This window comes from Lemur catta, chromosome 1 (assembly GCF_020740605.2).
Source record: "Lemur catta isolate mLemCat1 chromosome 1, mLemCat1.pri, whole genome shotgun sequence".
Lineage (NCBI taxonomy): Eukaryota > Metazoa > Chordata > Mammalia > Primates > Lemuridae > Lemur > Lemur catta.
Genome location: NC_059128.1, coordinates 10704034 through 10721302, shown reverse-complemented (window position 1 = coordinate 10721302; position 17269 = coordinate 10704034). Strand labels below are relative to the sequence as shown.

At 37.9% G+C, this 17269-nt stretch overlaps 1 protein-coding gene across 1 annotated transcript in view; it reads right to left on the bottom strand.

Moving 5' to 3' along the window:
- The window catches only part of BTBD7 (BTB domain containing 7), a 53277-nt gene that overhangs the window by 6765 nt on the left and 29243 nt on the right, over nt 1-17269 (bottom strand). Inside the window, exons 3-9 of the mRNA XM_045561697.1 lie at nt 16985-17193; nt 15327-15402; nt 11461-11621; nt 8120-8263; nt 6335-6524; nt 2464-2642; nt 304-753 (exon numbers count right to left, since the gene is read on the bottom strand). Coding sequence (XP_045417653.1) covers nt 304-753; nt 2464-2642; nt 6335-6524; nt 8120-8263; nt 11461-11621; nt 15327-15402; nt 16985-17193 — 1409 coding nt within the window. The remainder of the gene's footprint in view (nt 1-303; nt 754-2463; nt 2643-6334; nt 6525-8119; nt 8264-11460; nt 11622-15326; nt 15403-16984; nt 17194-17269) is intronic.

Genomic DNA, 17269 nt, shown 5'->3' with positions numbered 1-17269 from the left:
CTGTGTACTGCTCAGTAATCCTACTCCTTCCCAACCCTGGCACATGAACGTACGATAAGGAAGACGCTCAATGACACTTATCATTTGCACCTCTAGTCTCTCTCCTCTTGTCCTTTCTCACTCACCTATACCAGCTTTTTTTTTTTTTCCCTTTTTTCCAGCCCTCAAATGTCTATACTTTCAGCTTGTCAGCAATACTTTTGGGCACTGCTGAGTCCCAGTGGGGCTCCTGGGGCCAAGGTAATTTCTTCTAATATTCCATAAACTTTTAATTTTAGGCAGGTTGCTTCAGTGTTGACTTACCACTTGTTTCTCAGATGCTACTGTTGCTGAGGTGGCAGCGGCAGCAGCAGCAGCAGCCACTGTCTGCCTCCCCAGACCTGCGGTGTTGGTACAATCAGGTGGTGCTGCTTTAATGCCCGGCAAGTAGACTGGGGGAGGGCCAGCTTTAGGAGCTGTTCTGGAGTGGAACAGCGAATGATTACAGGGATAAGAAAATGAACGTGAAGGATGCTGACTGGGAGGTCTTTGTTTCCAGCTTGCTTTGAGTTGGTTGTGGATTGGGGTAGCTGGGGGATGGTAGGGAGGTGGTGGAGGGGGCAAGGGTGGATGGAAGGCCACAAAAGAGTCCAGGTCTGTAAACATGGTTTCGGTAGGAGGGGTACTGTTAATGCGACATCTCCCAGGCTGTCTCATTGTCAAGAGTGGACTTTCATCCCCAAAACGTTCATCAGGAAAGAATTTGTGAGGATTCTAAGAAAGATTAAAAAAAAAGGACACTTATTAGCAGATTTCATAGATGGAAATTTACAGGACGAGAGAATTCAGTGAGGTATCTAAGAAAACCACATTCTGCAAGAGTAAAAGGCACAATATATTTTCTAGGCCAGAAGCCCAAGAAAAAATGACCTTAATAATAGTACAAAGGGGGCAGAGTGTAGCCTATGTAGCCTAAGACACAGCTATCGAGGGGAGCTGCTCAACTGAATATTCCAGCAAGTAGGTCATCTTTTATAAGATTAAGTGATAAAGCAAAAACAGGTTAATATAAACTAATTCAAATATGTCTTGTCTAAGAACGTAAGACTAACAGTAAACACCAAAGGAAGAAAAGGCATACAACTGAGGATCTTCTAGAAAGTTTCTGACAAAACATTTGTATATGCTTTAAGACTACAAAATACTATTCCTTACCCATCAGATATGACTAAGTTTAATATTTTGGTAAACATTATATGAGAATACTTACTTTTAAACAACTTATCAAATTAAGACCAAATTTAGAATGGTAAAGGGGAAAGAAATGAGTAGAAAACCAGACTATTTATTTTAAGGATGTAAACTATAGCAAAAAAAGAAAATCAAGAACGTAAAAATGGCTTGCTGCCTTACTGAAGAACATCACACTACATTACCCTTTTGTAAAAGCTAACGGAATTTGGAGTCAGTGGTAAGACCTTTCTTTCTTTTTTCTATTTGAGACAGGGTCTCACTCTGTTGCCCGGGCTAGAGTGCAGTGGCATCATAGTTCACTGCAACCTCAAACTCCTGGGCTCAAGTGATCCTCCTGCCTCAGCCTCCCGAGTAGCTGGGACTATAGGTGCATGCCACCTCATCTGGCTAATTTTTCTATTTTTTGTAGAGACCAGGTCTTGCTCTTGCTCAGGCTGGTCTCGAACTCCTGGCTTCATGCCATCCTCCCGCCTTGCTGAAACAAAATGTTTGAATCACTTGACCAGATGAAATTACACTTTATTTAAGACTTTGATTTAGTGGTTATGATCAGTCTACTTTATAAATTCTCTCTTAATTGCAAAACCAATGCTATTGCTCTTACTTATTTCTAGAAGTTTTTTCTGCTAGGTTTAAAAAAAAAAAGCACTCATTCCTTGATTCTCATGCTTGAGTTTGAACCCTCGTACAAAAAATTTCTTTTAAGGGGAGGAGAAAGGGAAAAAGGGGGAGTATGGCAGTAGACCAAACCTGAAACCTAGTGACCAAACTAGGAAGAAAGAGCAGAGGAAGTTTAGAATTTTCTACTTCCTCTGCCATCTCCGTTGGGCATACACACCAGTAAGCTTTTTAGCAGTCACCACTGTATGCTTGTTATGTACCAGATACACAGTTGCTTTATATGTAGCACCTCGGATCTTCACAACAATCCATTTTGCAGGCAAGGGAACTGATGCTCGGGGTGGTTAAGTAACTCATTCCAAATTAATTGATTAGTAAGGAGCAGAGACAGGATATAAACCCAGATCTCATTTTAGACCTGTGCTCAGTCCAGTCCACCACACTGCCTCTTCACCAGGAGGGACCTGCAGGTTATCAAAGATACCAGAGGCAGTGAAAGAGCACATATGAAGAAAAAGAAGCAAGCTGAGAGCTCCTCAGGATGTCTAAAACACCGCTGAACTGATGGGCAAGGCTCCCTACTTTAAATAGTTTCATGCTGTTTCCTACCTGCAATAGTTCTGCAGCAGCATCTGCAAGGCCAAACTCTCTTAGTACTCGGATCTGAATCTCATAGCTGACAGTGGCGCCTTCCCCACAGTTCAGCGCGTAGGCCCTCTGCACCTGCTCGGTGTGTCGGAGTTCCTGTAGTCGTCTGACCATGTCTTTCATAATGAGGAGACGAGGAACTGGAAGGAGAAAAACAGTGTGCAGGCAAAATTCCTGAGTTACACAAAAGACCACCCAGTGAGCACAAGGAAAAAAGCATGTGTTTTGTACTAGAATCTTATAAACTTTTCAGATAGCATTTTAATTTCCCTCAACATAGTAATTTATATACCTCTAATTATTTTTAAAGGTTTTAAAATTTCACTGTGCCCAAAAGGCTCTTGATCATCTCAAACAGCTCTTCAGTTGAATTATTTTAGTTCATGCTCAGAAAAAATTTTACTTGTACATATTCTCTTCTGAATCTCAGGAAATTTCTTAAGTCTTTTAAATGTATTCATTCTTTTGTTCAAATAAGTTTTTTTTTTTTTTTTTTTTTTTTTGAGACAGAGTCTTGCTCTATCACCCAGGCTAGAGTGCAGTGGCATGATCACTGCTCATTGCAACCTCCAACTCCTGGGCTCAAGTGATCCTCCTGCTTCAGCCTCCCGAGTAGCTGGAACTACAGGTCCACATCACCATGCCCAGCTAACTTTTCTGGTTTTTTTTTTGTAAAGACAGTGTCTCACTCTTGCTTATGCTAGTCTTAAACTCCTGGCCTCCAGCAATCCTCTTGCCTTGACTTGCTAGGATTACATCAAATAAGTTTTTGAGTCCTGACTACATACCAGGGATTGGACTTGGGTATTACGGTGTATACAATGAAAAACATGATCCCTGTCCTCAAAAAGTTATGGCTTGGCCGGGCGCAGTGGCTCACGCCTGTAATCCTAGCACTCTGGGAGACTGAGGTGGGTGGATCACTCTAGGTCAGGAGTTCGAGACCAGCCTGAGCAAGAGCAAGACCCTGTCTCTACTAAAAAAAAAATAGAAAGACATTATCTGGTCTACTAAAATATTTATATAGAAAAAAATTAGCCGGGCATGGTGGCGCATGTCTGTAGTCCCAGCTACTCGGGAGGCTGAGGCAGTAGGATCGCTTAAGCCCAGGAGTTTGAGGTTGCTGTGAGCTAGGCTGACGCCACAGCACTCACTCTAGCCCGGGCAACAGAGTGAGACTCTGTCTCAAAAAAAAAAAAAAAAAAAAAGTTATGGCTTAGTGACGTGAACTAAGTAAACAAGTACTGTACAGGATCATAAATGCTCACGGAGAGAAATATGCAAAGGATGATGAAGGACTGAGAAGAAGGGGCACCCAGCCCAGACTGGGGGCAGGCAGGAGAGGCTTCTTAGACAAAGAAAGTGGTGGGGTAGGTGGATAGGTAGGGCTTCCTGAGCAGAAGGACAGGGGCATGTATAAAACCTGCAGTGAGAGACAGCATGATACAAGCACCTGGTATAGCCAGGAGACCTTAAGGGTTCAGAGCTATAAGCAGGAAGAATACTAAGAGAGGAGGCTGGAAAGATTGGTAGGGGCAGATCATGGATAAGGAATTTAAACTGCATCCTGTGCAAGATAGGTAGTCACCCGTGCAGGGGGACAACAGGACCAGAGCTGTGATCAGGTACACTCTGATACTAGTGTACAAAGGAGGAGGCAAACTGTGGCCTGCAGGCTAAATCGAGCCTGCTGTCTGCTATTGTAAATAAAGTTCTACTGGAATACAGCTGTACCCATTCATTTAGGTGTTGTCTATGGCTGTTGTGTGAGAGCTGAGTAGATGCAATAGAGACTGCATGGCCCACAAAACCTAAAATGTTTACTATCTGGCCTTTATAAAAAAGTGTGCTGACCCCTGGTGCAAAGGGCAGAATGGAAGTAAGATGAGAGGGAACACTGGTTTGGAACCTGAACTAAGGCTGTGCTGTAGGGCTGGAGAAGAAGGGATGAAGTCTATAAATATTTATAAGACAAACTGACTAGGTTAATGACTGATTATTATTTTTGGGGGGAAAAGGGAGCTAGCATTTACTGAGTACTTACTTTGTGCCCGGCAAACTCCTAAGCATGTTACTCATGGTACTTCATTAAATCCTCACAAGAACTCCTGAAAGGAGATATTATCCCCATTTTACAGATGAGGAAATATTCAAGAAAATAGCTTGTCCAAAGTCATACAAAGTAACAGAGCCAGGATATGAGCTCACAAATCTTCTGCAAAAAGCTTGCTGGGCGTGGTGGCTCACGCCTGTAATCCTAGCACTTTGGGAAGCCGAGGCGCGTGGATCGCTCGAGGTCAGGAGTTTGAGACCAGCCTGAGCAAGAGCGAGACCCCATCTCTACTAAAAATAGAAAGAAATTATCTGGCCAACTAAAAATATATGTAGAGAAAATTAGCCGGGCATGGTGGCACATGCCTGTAGTCCCAGCTACTTGGGAGGCTGAGGCAGAAGGATTGCTTGAGCCCAGGAGTTTGAGGTTGCTGTAAGCTAGGCTGACGCCACGGCACTCACTCTAGCCTGGGCAACACAGCGAGACTCTGTCTCAAAAAAAAAAAAAAAAAAAAAAAAGCTATAGAACCTTTTCATTAGAGTGTGGGCAAGGAAGTGAGAAGAACCTAGGATGACATGAATAGGACCATGTCCCTTAGCTAAACAGAGACACAAGCCTTATTTTCCTGAGCATACTTGTGAATGTCTTTGGGCTTCTGAGATTGAGTTCTAAGATTAAATTATGCTGATATTCAATCATATTAACTCAAGCCTAAAAAATAGTACTAATTACCAAAGCTTCAAAATCTGTACAAACAGCTAAAGAAATATTTCTTTTCATACTGTCATCCAATATGTATTTTAAGTAAACATATGGTGGCCAAATCTGATAAGGCAACACCTGAAGAAAAACATTTGTCCCAGAATAAAACATATGCATTCAATTAAGTGTCATTATATCTTTTATTTATCTTTAATTGAAACAAACATTTATAAGTAGAAATAAATAGTGCTATTTTCACTGCTATAGTTTTCTGGTTTTTATTTCGAATCTTGCAATGGCAATTGGCAAGAGTCATGTATTTCTGTCCACCAGATCACTGTTGTTTTTCTTACCTTAGAACTGACACACTAGAACCCTTTGGTTCAAGTCAACATTAACTGATGCTCTAAAGTTTTGGACATGACAGTTATACCTGATCTATGGCCAATTCCCTCAAAGTCTTAAGACATAAGCCTGTGCTGCAATAAACTTCCCATGGCGATCACGTTTTTGGGGGACATACAAGGACTCAAAGGTCTAAGTACCTATTACTTTCCTAAAGGTCTTAAAATATGAGAAATAACCTATGGCGATGAAAAAAATATGAATTTCTCTACACCACTGGTTCTCAGCAGGAGTGATTTTGCCCTAAAGCGCACATTTGCCAATGTCTAGAAACATAAAAATGCTTCCAAAAGGTTATCACAAAGGGGTGTGTGTGTGAGAACACGTGTGAGCGTGCATGCACTACTAGCATCTAGTAAGTACAGGCCAGGGATGTGGCTGAACACCCTACAATGCACAGGACAGCTCCCTCTACATGGAATCATCCAGCCTTAAATGCCAATAGGGCCAAGGATGAGAAACCTTAGGCTAAACTGAAAAACTGTATATACTAATTAATAAAAGATAAAACAAAAACCTTAGCTTATAACTATTAATTCTTTAAGGAGAGTAACGCATAAAGGGTATTGAAACATGGAGAGAATTAGCATATATCAGGGGGTTCAAACATCAGCAATTACAAAAAATGTTAAGGTTATTCATTTAAATATAATGCTTGACAAACTGCCTTACCTGGAATTTCGTTGGCTACAACTGAAGGAGGGCTTGACTGGTTACTGCTGATCTGCTGGTGGCTGATCACATGACAACACTGTGGCACGGCATTATTGACCATGTAGAGTGTGTCTGGCACATTGGACATTCTAACCATTCGCAAACGCACAAGATCTGTTTGTTCCACCATCATCTCGTCTAGCACTGACTGAAATAATAATTTAGTATTAACAGAATCAGTCAACCTTTATCTGTGTTAAATTACATTTGGAGGAAGATTATTACCTTCAAAATACAAAATATTTAGAACAGAGTAAATTTAAGACTTACAAATAAATCTAATTTTGCTAAATTAGTCTCAGGTGAATCTATCTCACCAAACTGCAGAATGACCAAAATAAGATAATCTATAAACATTTTTTACATTTACTGGGGGCAATTATCTCCTTAGGTGTTGCGCACGGCCATCTGAGGAACCAGGACATTCTGGAGGAATGTCTGATTAGCTTTTGGCTGCCTGGTCTTGAGGGAGAAGAAATGGAGGTTAGGTCTTGTATATCGCAGACCATTTATCACCAGACTGGACCTTTGTGAAGGCCTCGGCTGTCTGAGCAACATTAAGCACTGCACTTATTTCGGAGAGACCAGACCCAAACATTCTGTTTCTCTCCTATGCTTTAGAACTATTTTAAAATGTCAACTACTCAACAATAGGTACGTTAGCAACCTACTCAATAAAACGGACTTCTCACAAATCCTTTCATATACCTTAAACTAGGAATTCTGGCAATAAAAATGAGAAAATGTAAGACAACTTAATTCTATACCCAAACACACTATTTGCCTGATAAATTTATTTTAGAAAGCTTAATGATGATCTCTCTCTCTCTTTTTTTAAAGAGACATGGCAGCTGGAGTGTAGTGGTGGCACAATCATAGCTTACTGCAGCCTTGCACTCCTGGGCTCAAGTGATCTTCCTGCCTCAGGTTCCCGAATAGCTGGGACTACAGGCATGCACGATTGCGCACGGCTAATTTTTAAATTTCTTTGCAGGGATGGGGTCTCACTAGGTTGCCCAGGCTGGTCTCAAACTCTAGGCCCCAAGTAACCCTCCTGCCTTGGCCTCTCAAAGTGCTGGCATTACAGGCATGAGCTACCGTGCCCAGACAATTTCTTACTTTTAAAGACTGTCAGTTCCTCAAAAGGCCACCCAAAAGTTCTTATGGCTGAACACATCTAATAAAAATTACAATATTTCGATTTTATATTACTGTATTTTAAGAGTTCTTTATTTATCAAATATATGATGCCAACTATTTACTTAATAAGCCTGAATTCTTAGTTTGTGCACTTATTCTAAAACTAAACAAAATTCCCAACAGTCAGTTATTACAGAAATATGTTAGAAGAGATTATGGTATCCTTTAATTTACAAAGAAGACAAAAATGTGTGCAATCTTCTTTCAGAACATTTTTCCCATTCCCAAGATGACAAAATACTGACAACTATTTCAGTAAAATGCTAACAATTTGCAAGGCAATGAAGTTAACATTTTGCAAGTCACCTAAGATGAGAAAAAGATAAAATGCATTTTCATATGACCTAAGTTTTAAAAACATGCTTGGTAATTAAACATTTCAGAAAACTATTTTGTTGAATAGTCTAACTATAATTTATTTTCATTTTCGCTATTATTGGAAATATAGGCTATTTCCAAATATTTAAATAATACTATAATAAACCTTGTTATGCATATGGTTTAAAATAAAGTAGTCTACTATCTTCAAATGGTCATCATTACCTTTGCTTCTTCCACATAGGGAGAGAACAGCCGAGGACGAACATATATGCCAGCATTTTTTTGCCGTAACCAGGCATTTGACTTTCCACCTTCTGTTGTGGGAAGCATGTCTGATGGAGGAGTACTGATCAAGCCTCTTTTCATCTTTAAAAGAAATTTATTTCAGATAAACTAGAGATCTGTGTAGCACTATAATGCTACTAAGATAAAAATATTTGTACCTATAAATCAAAATGTACATACTTTACCATTTAAATAAAAATTTAGCAATGTATGTGAAATTTTAGAAATATTTAAAAAGTTTACTAGTTAAAGGATTCAGCAATAAAAAGATACTATAACTTCCCATTTTTTTCTAAATAGAGAAATGATGTTTTTAAAAGCAAGAGACACGTTAATTAAAATGTAGTGAGTTGGACTAAATTTCAGAACTCTTGATGAAAACCATTTTTATTTTTTTCCTTACTCATCTAGGGAACTGATTCCATCCCCACTCACTGCCCCCTCTCCCCCAAGACAAAACGAGACCACTGACTTGAGCACGTATCTACAGTACAAGGACATAGGCAGGCTACCACAGGGGAAGGCAGGCTTGGCTCAAACCCCAACTCCCCCATTTAACAGCCATGTGATCACGGACATCTCATTTTTCCTGGGCCTTACTTTCAGGGCACCTATATGGCCCTGGAGGTGGGGCACTAAAAAACTAACTGAATGTGGTCACCCTATTGTTTCCTGACTGATGCTAGGAGAATCTAAATCAAGTGCCTGCAGTTCCTAAGGTGGCTGTGAAGATTAAATGAAGGCAATACAGATAAAAGCACTTGGCACAGTGCTTAGCACATACTAAGAGCATGAAGGTTAACAGCCATTATTAGCAAACTTTTACTGGGTGCTCATTATTCATTAGGCATGGAATTAAGAGCAGAGATACATATTTTCTAACCAAAGTTCTAAAATATTTTCCTCAACTAAATACAGTGTTGACTGTGATTTGAGTCCCAGGTTTTAAACATAACCAAAAGTTATTTCTCCAATATTATTCTTGTTAAATATAATAAACATCTAATGGTTATATTAGTTAAAATTATTTTTAACTAGTAAAATATAGCATTATCTAGTATTTAGAAAATGAAGAAAAAAATTAATGCATCTATTACAATTGTTGATATATTTCCTTCTAGTCTTTTCTAAATGAATTTTTACATAAAATTCCAGAATACATGAAAATACATATTTTGTATCTTTTTTTTTTTTTTTTTTTTGAGACAGAGTCTCGCTCTGTTGCCCGGGCTAGAGTGCTGTGGCGTCAGCCTAGCTCATAGCAACTTCAAACTCCTGGGCTCATGCAATCCTCCTGCCTCAGCCTCCCGAGTAGCTGGGACTACAGGCATGCGCCACCATGCCCGGCTAATTTTTCTATATATATTTTTAGCTGTCCATATAATTTCTTACTATTTTTAGTAGAGATGGGGTCTCGCTCTTGCTCAGGCTGGTCTCGAACTCCTGAGCTCAAACAATCCGCCCGTCTCGGCCTCCCAGAGTGCTAGGATTACAGGCGTGAGCCACCGCGCCCAGCCCATATTTTGTATCTTCCTTCTTTCAGTTATATTCCATCATTAGCATTTTCCATGTTGCTATATTTGTCTTTATAAGCATTGTTCAGGGCTGCAAGATATTCTGTTTAGTAGTCCCACTATAATTTACTATAGCCTTAATAAGTGACAAAATGATAACTTAATTTTTTTTTTTTTTGAGATAGTATTTCACTGTTTGCCCAGGCTGGAGTGCAGCTGTGCAAAGCTCACCGCAACTTCCAACTACTGGGTCTCAAGCGATCCTCCTGGCTCAGCCTCCCCAGTAACTAAAACTACAGGCGCACACCACCACTTCTCACTAATATTTATAAATTTTTTTTTTATACAGATGGAGGTCTTGCTATGTTGCCCAGGCTGGACTTGATGTTTTATTTTGCATCTTTTAATGTGTGTGTGATTACTAGTGAGACTACACATTTTTTTCCATCAGAGATTCCATATTTAATTGTTTTCTTCTACTTTTTCCATTTTCTTTTCTTTTTTTGGGGGGGGACAGTGTCTCACTCTGTTGCCCAGGCTAGAGTGCCATGGTGTCAGCCTAGCTCACAGCAACCTCAAACTCCTGGGCTCAAGCAATCCTACCGTCTCAGCCTCCCGAGTAGCTGGGACTACAGGCACGTGTCACCATGCCCGGCTAATTTTTTCTATGTATTTTTAGTTTTCCAGTTAATTTCTTTCTATTTTTAGTAGAGATGGGGTCTTGCTCTTGCTTAGGTTGGTCTCGAACTCCTGACCTCGAGTGATCCTTCCACCTCGGCCTTCCAGAGTGCTAGGATTACAGGCGTGAGCCACCACACGCCCAGCCTAGTTTTTCCATTTTCAATTTAACATTTAATTCTTCAATCTAATAGGGATTAATTTTGTGTGCAAGTGAAATGATGGTTTAACTTTAAACAAATTTCCTACTCCCCTGCTAATCAGTTAATCCTGTACCACACTGATTTGCAATAGCTTTTTAATTATATGTTTAATTCTTATGTTAACTAAAATCTTTCTCTGGACTATTCTGTCTTGTCTGCAATGCTAGCATCACAGATTAAACATTAGCATTTTAAAGTATATTTTACATTCTAGAAAAGTTATCTCTTCTTCATTATGTCATGTTCGGAGAACTGAAAAAATTTTTTTTTACAGTTTGTTTTTCCAGGTGACTTTTATAATGTTTCTGTGCAGTTGAAAAACTATTATGATCTCTACAAACATTACATTAAATTTAGAAACTAATTTGTGAAGAACTAATATATATAATGTTGATTTTTTTCCTATCCATTAATTCAAGCAATTGTTAGCTTTTTAAAAATTCCCCATTTAAAAGAAATTATAAGTGACATGATTAGATCTATTATTTTCACCTGGGTCTGAAATACAGTCAGAAAGTCCATTGATTCTTTTTATATTGAATTGTATTGAACCAATCTCCCCCCACCACTCTCTGATTCATTTGCTCTTCTTGAAGAGTCTCCAAAGGTAATTTCTACCTTTTCCTTTCTGATCTACACTGATAAATGACTGAATTTAACTCCCCTAGAAATGATATTCTTCTAAAAGACAGACCTATTTGCCCACTCAACTCTCTAGGGACATAACACTGTACACAACAGACATCTGTCTCTGTACTCATGGAATTTACAGCTTCACAATACTTCATTATTTGTAGAAATTATTTACAAAGATAAAAAAAAGAGACAGATAAGCCTGGCATTTTTCTTTTCATGACATAGATAAATGAAGAAAAATACTTACTGCATCACTTAAGACTTCACTGTTTATAGGTAAGATGTGTTCAATTCGCACAAAAGGTAAGAGAGAAGAAAGGATCTCTCTCAGCTCTTCCATGTCCAGGTCTCGTCTTTTTACACCTCTTTTGTTCACACTATGGGCAGTGCCACTCAGTAAGTTTGGCTCTATGAGACAGAAAATGAAAAGTCTCCAACGAAATCCAAATGTTCAGAGATAGGCCTACTTTCTTCTCTAGTACATATACTTTCACTACCACTCTATAATACTTAAAAAGGGTTATAAATCAATTCTTTTTCTTTCATAAGAAGTTTATTTAATAGAGATGTTCTTGGACAAACAAAAAGCATGGTGTCAACAGTACAATAACATTGTTTTACAATTGTTCTTCAATAAAGAATATTTTTTTCTATATACTAACTCAAAGGAGAAAAGATGACAATCTATTAAAATCTAGTTTGACCAAGGGCTTTTTCTTAAGCTGTCTCAGTTTTGTGGCCAGTTTTCAGTACAATAAGGACATTGCAGGGCATATGATACTTCTGGTCACTGTAGGTTATCAGTATGCTCATTAGGCTATATATGTTCAACAGTAATTTAACAACATATTTATCACTTGGTGTCCAAAGCAGCAAAACCTAGTGTGCACTCTATCTAGTTTTAAGATTTTTATGAAAGTCTCCTAAATTTCCACAATGTGGGAATGTTACTGCATAAAAGTAGACTCTCTGATCTTTGACATGTAATATGTGTCCATTGTCCAGAGTAGATAATAAATGTTTTCTTCCCTGGATATTAGTGAAAGGGAAAGCATATCACATATGCTTATGACAATGAAATGGGAAGAAAGGTTACATAATTTTGGAAATCTTTAATCATGCTTTTAACCTAGCGGCTGTTTTTTCTTGAAAAATTAACACTGAATAAGATTATTACCATTCATGAATGTAAATGGTAATTTTTAAAATAAATACTCATAGACAAACTAATATCTATATATACATATATGCTTATATAAAAAGAAATATTGTTTTTGATAAGTTAAGCCTTTTCTGGAGTCATTCAAAATAAAATTGTTGCAAGTGTATAGAAAAAGGTTTGTTTTTCTTGCCTTGCTATGATTTGGCCTCATACTTATATAAGGCATTGCTTTTCAAAATAATTTTTTTCTTAAAGCAGTGGCATCCTGTTTTCATACAAAATCTTACAGGAAATTCCCCAAACATGTAGCTTTTTTTTTTTTTTTTTTGAGACAGAGTCTCACTCTGTTGCCCGGGCTAGAGTGCCTTGGCGTCAGCATAGCTTGTAGCAACCTCAAACTCTTGGGCTCAAGCAATCCTACTGCCTCAGCCTCACGAGTAGCAGGGACTACAGGCATGCGCCACTATGCCCAGCTGATTTTTTCTATAGATTTTTAGTTGTCCAGTTAATTTCTTTCTATTTTTTAGTAGAGACAGGGTCTCGCTCTTGCTCAGGCTGGTCTCGAACTCCTGACCTTGAGCGATCCTCCCGCCTCGGCCTCCCAGAGTTCTAGGATTACAGGCGTGAGCCACCACACCGGGCCCAAACATGTAATAGGTAAGGGCAGAACCCTTACATATAATATAAAGGTGACTGAAACAAAGGTGTGGCCTGGTTCACTTAGCTTTCTTCTTATCCCTACAGAAGAACCTTTCATTCTAAAACTCAGTTTGAAAACTACTGTTTTAAGGAAAATTTTATCCCTTAAACATGCTCAGTATCTGCCCCAAATAAATGACAATTTATCATTACCAACTTTACATCAATGAACAAGACTATGGCCTATAATGATTATGTAGAGGTATATACAATTGATTCTTGTAATTTGCAGTAGTTATGTTTTATAAAGCCTACATGAACAATGAATTAGTGAATACTGAACTATTGCTTCTAGGGTTAGGTTCCTGCGAGCCTCTGGGCACAACTTTCTCTTTTTTTTCTTTTTAAGGAGAAATGTTGTATGTTGGTTTTTGAGACAGAGTCTCACTCTGTCACCCTGGCCAGTGCCGTGGCCTCAATCAACTCACAGCAACCTCAAACCCCTGGGCTCAAGCGATCCTCCTGCTTCAGCCTCCCGAGTAGTTGGGACTACAGGCATGGGCCACCACACCTGGCTAATTTTTCTATTTTTAGTTGGATAGGGTCTCACTCTTACTCAGACTGATCTCGAACTCCTGACCTCAAGCAACCCTCCTGCGTTGGCCTCCTAGAGTGCTAGGATTACAGGCATGAGCCACTAGGCCAGCCTGGACACAACATTTTTGTCAACTGATTAAGATAGAACCTTGTTTTATGTGTGTGTTTCTGTCTAAAGATACTTTAACTTAATATATATTGTTGATTCATTAACACTGAACTCACAGCCAACAGCACTATAACTCATGTCTGAACTAAGTTTACCTAACACGTGTTTTCTCTGTAAGGCACATCACACAGCCTTTTTGTGCTTAGGAACACGAGATAGCACTTCAACATTATGCTTGGGGGCCATTTTAAACAGTGAGATCACTAATAAAAAATATAAAAATTTGAAAAACATGGTAATAGACTGTGAAAAGGACACTTGTTTACAATATATTTGAAATAAGGCAGCAAAGTGCCTACCATTGTCTTGTTCTACTTAGGTTGGGAATGTGCTTGTTGGGTGAGTCAAATTTTTTGCTACTCTGTATGTGTCCATGAATGACCATGAAAGTGCCACAAGTATTGACTTTGGGGTTACAAATAAATTTTAGTGAGTAGGTTAATTTGCAAATACAGAATCTTCAAATGAAGAGAGACTGCATTTTAAAAACTTTCTAAATTAATTTTAGTCATTTTTATATTTAAAAAAATTCAGATCTGAGAACTGCTAAAGGTTTTGCAAGCCACAGAAAAATAAATTAGGAGAAATGAAATAGAACAGCTTTTGTTCCCTAGTGCTTGGGTACTAGCATATTAAAGAAACACTGTAAGAAGGCTGGAAGGCAGGTTTAGCACAAAATTTTTATATATTTAAAAATGTGACAGAACAACTCTGTAAATGTACTTAAAGTCACTGACTTGAACTCTTTAAAGATGTGAACTTTATGATACATAAATTATAGATAAATAAAGCTATTGAAAAATGACAGGAAAGAGAAATCTGCATTTAATTTTTCTAATTAAATTTTTTTGATTTGGGTTCAATATATAGAGGAACACAATAATGTATGAGTGGAGGACAGGTGAGTGGGCTAACCCCAGACATAAATAAAAGACTGCTACAGAATCAGAAGTGTCCAAAGTTGAAAACTCCCCCTTCTATATATGATGCCTCTCTCTCTGCTGCAGTGACCCTGGCTGGAGGTCATTCAGAAGTATTATTTCTCTTTTACATTCCACAATATTTAAAAATAAATGTGCTTTTTTCTTTATATTCATATTTTTTGAGGTAAAATTCACATAACATAAAATTCAGCATTTGAAACATTTTAAAGCGTACAGTTCAGTGGCTTTAGTATATTCACATTGTTGTGCGACCACCAACACTAATTCCAGAACACTTTCGTCAGCAGCATGCTTTTGTAACACGTTAATCATCATATAAAATTTTTCATTCTAATATTTTCATGAATCAATTAACATATTTTTAGGCATGTAAGAACAATAAAGAGTACCCTTTTAAAGTTGCAAAATAAGATTTTCTGATTATTTTTTACAAACTATACCCTCTCTACTAAAGGATTTTAGCAAAAGCTTTATTTTCACCAGGCATTAGTGTCAATTTTTAAGACTGATGTGCAGGATGCATTTCAGTAAGCTTTGGGGAAAGTAAGAACCATCAAAAACTTACACAAACTAATTAGCACAAGCTAATTTTCTGAGCTTACCTCTATCTGCTATTCTTTTCATCAACTGATGCTCTCCCCATTTAATCAGATATTTAAGGATATCCTGCTCACTTGCCTATAATAAAAAAGTTTATATTTATTGTAGTGAAATTAGACAAATGATTAATTTCACTAATGACTTTTCTTAGATCATAATGTAAATATAGTATGCAACTTACCTTGTTTCACTCTTTACACTGGCTGCTTGAAATATTACAGTTAAATCTGTGGTTCATCAACAGCAAATATACAAGGCTGAATCATATGTATTTTACCCAGTAACCTCACTCTTGGCTCCAACTAAATTTTTTATTCTTAGTTCCATCTTTTTTTTCTTTATCATGTTCTCTTCCTATTTTAAATTTATTTTATCTTACAATATGGTTTCTATACTTTTATATAGCTGCCTTAAATTCTTTTTTGGAACAAGATATAAATAAATGAAAGTAAAAGTATAGGAATACAGAGTGATTACTATCTTCTGCAGGGACAGGAAAAACAAGCACAGCAACTTGTTTTGGCAGAAGAAACTACAATCTCTGCAAGGTACTCTATGCTGATTGGGGAAGGACCTTTGAAGCACAATCTGTGAAATGGCAATGTACCCCTCATTTTTTGTACTTTATTTAAAATCTTAGAGCAGATCTAGGCTCCATTTTTTGTTTGTTTTTTGTTTTCTAAGAGGAAATACAAAGCTCCTAAAGACAGTAATCTGAGAGAACTGACAAATCCTAATTCCCATAAACATAAAGCATCCAGTCTTGATCAGGACAGTGAGACAAGGTTAATGAACAAAGATCCTCCATAAATCAAGCCCCAAAATGACAACATTTATACTGCAATCAAAGCAATGTATGAAGGGAAAAGCACAGATGCTTGGTAGATTATTTAACTCTTTGCTGTATTTTTGACTGAAATAAAAGCATCTTATAATTTCTCTAACACAAATACAAGGCAATAAGAAATGGCTCAATGGGTTTATGTCTTCATAGCATTAAAACTGTTGTATAGATTTTAGCATAAAATTCATACAGCCAATGCAAAAAAAAAATTAAGCTTGAACATATTTTACCTGAAAGTATATTTGTAATATTTAAAATCTATTATTAATTTAAATTACCAAATTAGACTGGCATTTAAGTCAAGAACATAAGAATTTACTAAAAACTACAGGTTAACAATAAGTAGTTGAAAACATATACTTTGGCAGAATGTATGCATTGAGTTTTAATAATCATTTGAGCAGACGAGAAACTCAATATTATTCTTACTTTGTGCTGCTGAAGCTATTGTCTACAATCTAAGTATGTGATACTCCACCAAAAGTAAGGAATCATTATAGTGAATCTATATTAACGGAAGCCAAGAAAATCACTGTTTGGATGTGCTTCTGACCTTGCCTACTGCCTCAACCTCTTTTTGGTGCAGCTGGTTAGGACCTGGGCTTGTTCAGATGTTGGGTCACGGCAGCAGTGTGCACGAAGAGCCAGTAAGCCAGAGGCTTTTGTTGGACAAATATGAAGAGGGCAGTTCTGGGTGGTTGGAAAACTGCCTGTTTCTCTCCCCCTGCCCTACCCTAGATGGAAGAATAGAGTACAGATGGATTTCTTGGTGCACATATGAATGACAATGAATTTGAGAGGTGCATAAATGATTACCTGTAGGTAGTCAGACTGGATAGCAGTAAGCAGATGGTCTTTGCTGAGTTCATAAAAAACATCCGAAGTCATGACCTGGGAAAATTCCTCACAGAGGAAATGTAAAGCTTGTCGGTGCACCCATTTAGAGCCATATGGATGAGAGCTCCACTTGAGGATGGCAATTAAGGTATCTAATGAGATGCTCTCAGCAATGATATCCTCACAGCCTAAAAGAGAAGGCAAATACTTCTTAAGATTAATTGTAAATATTATTTATTGAACATCAGCGTGCTAGGCACTATA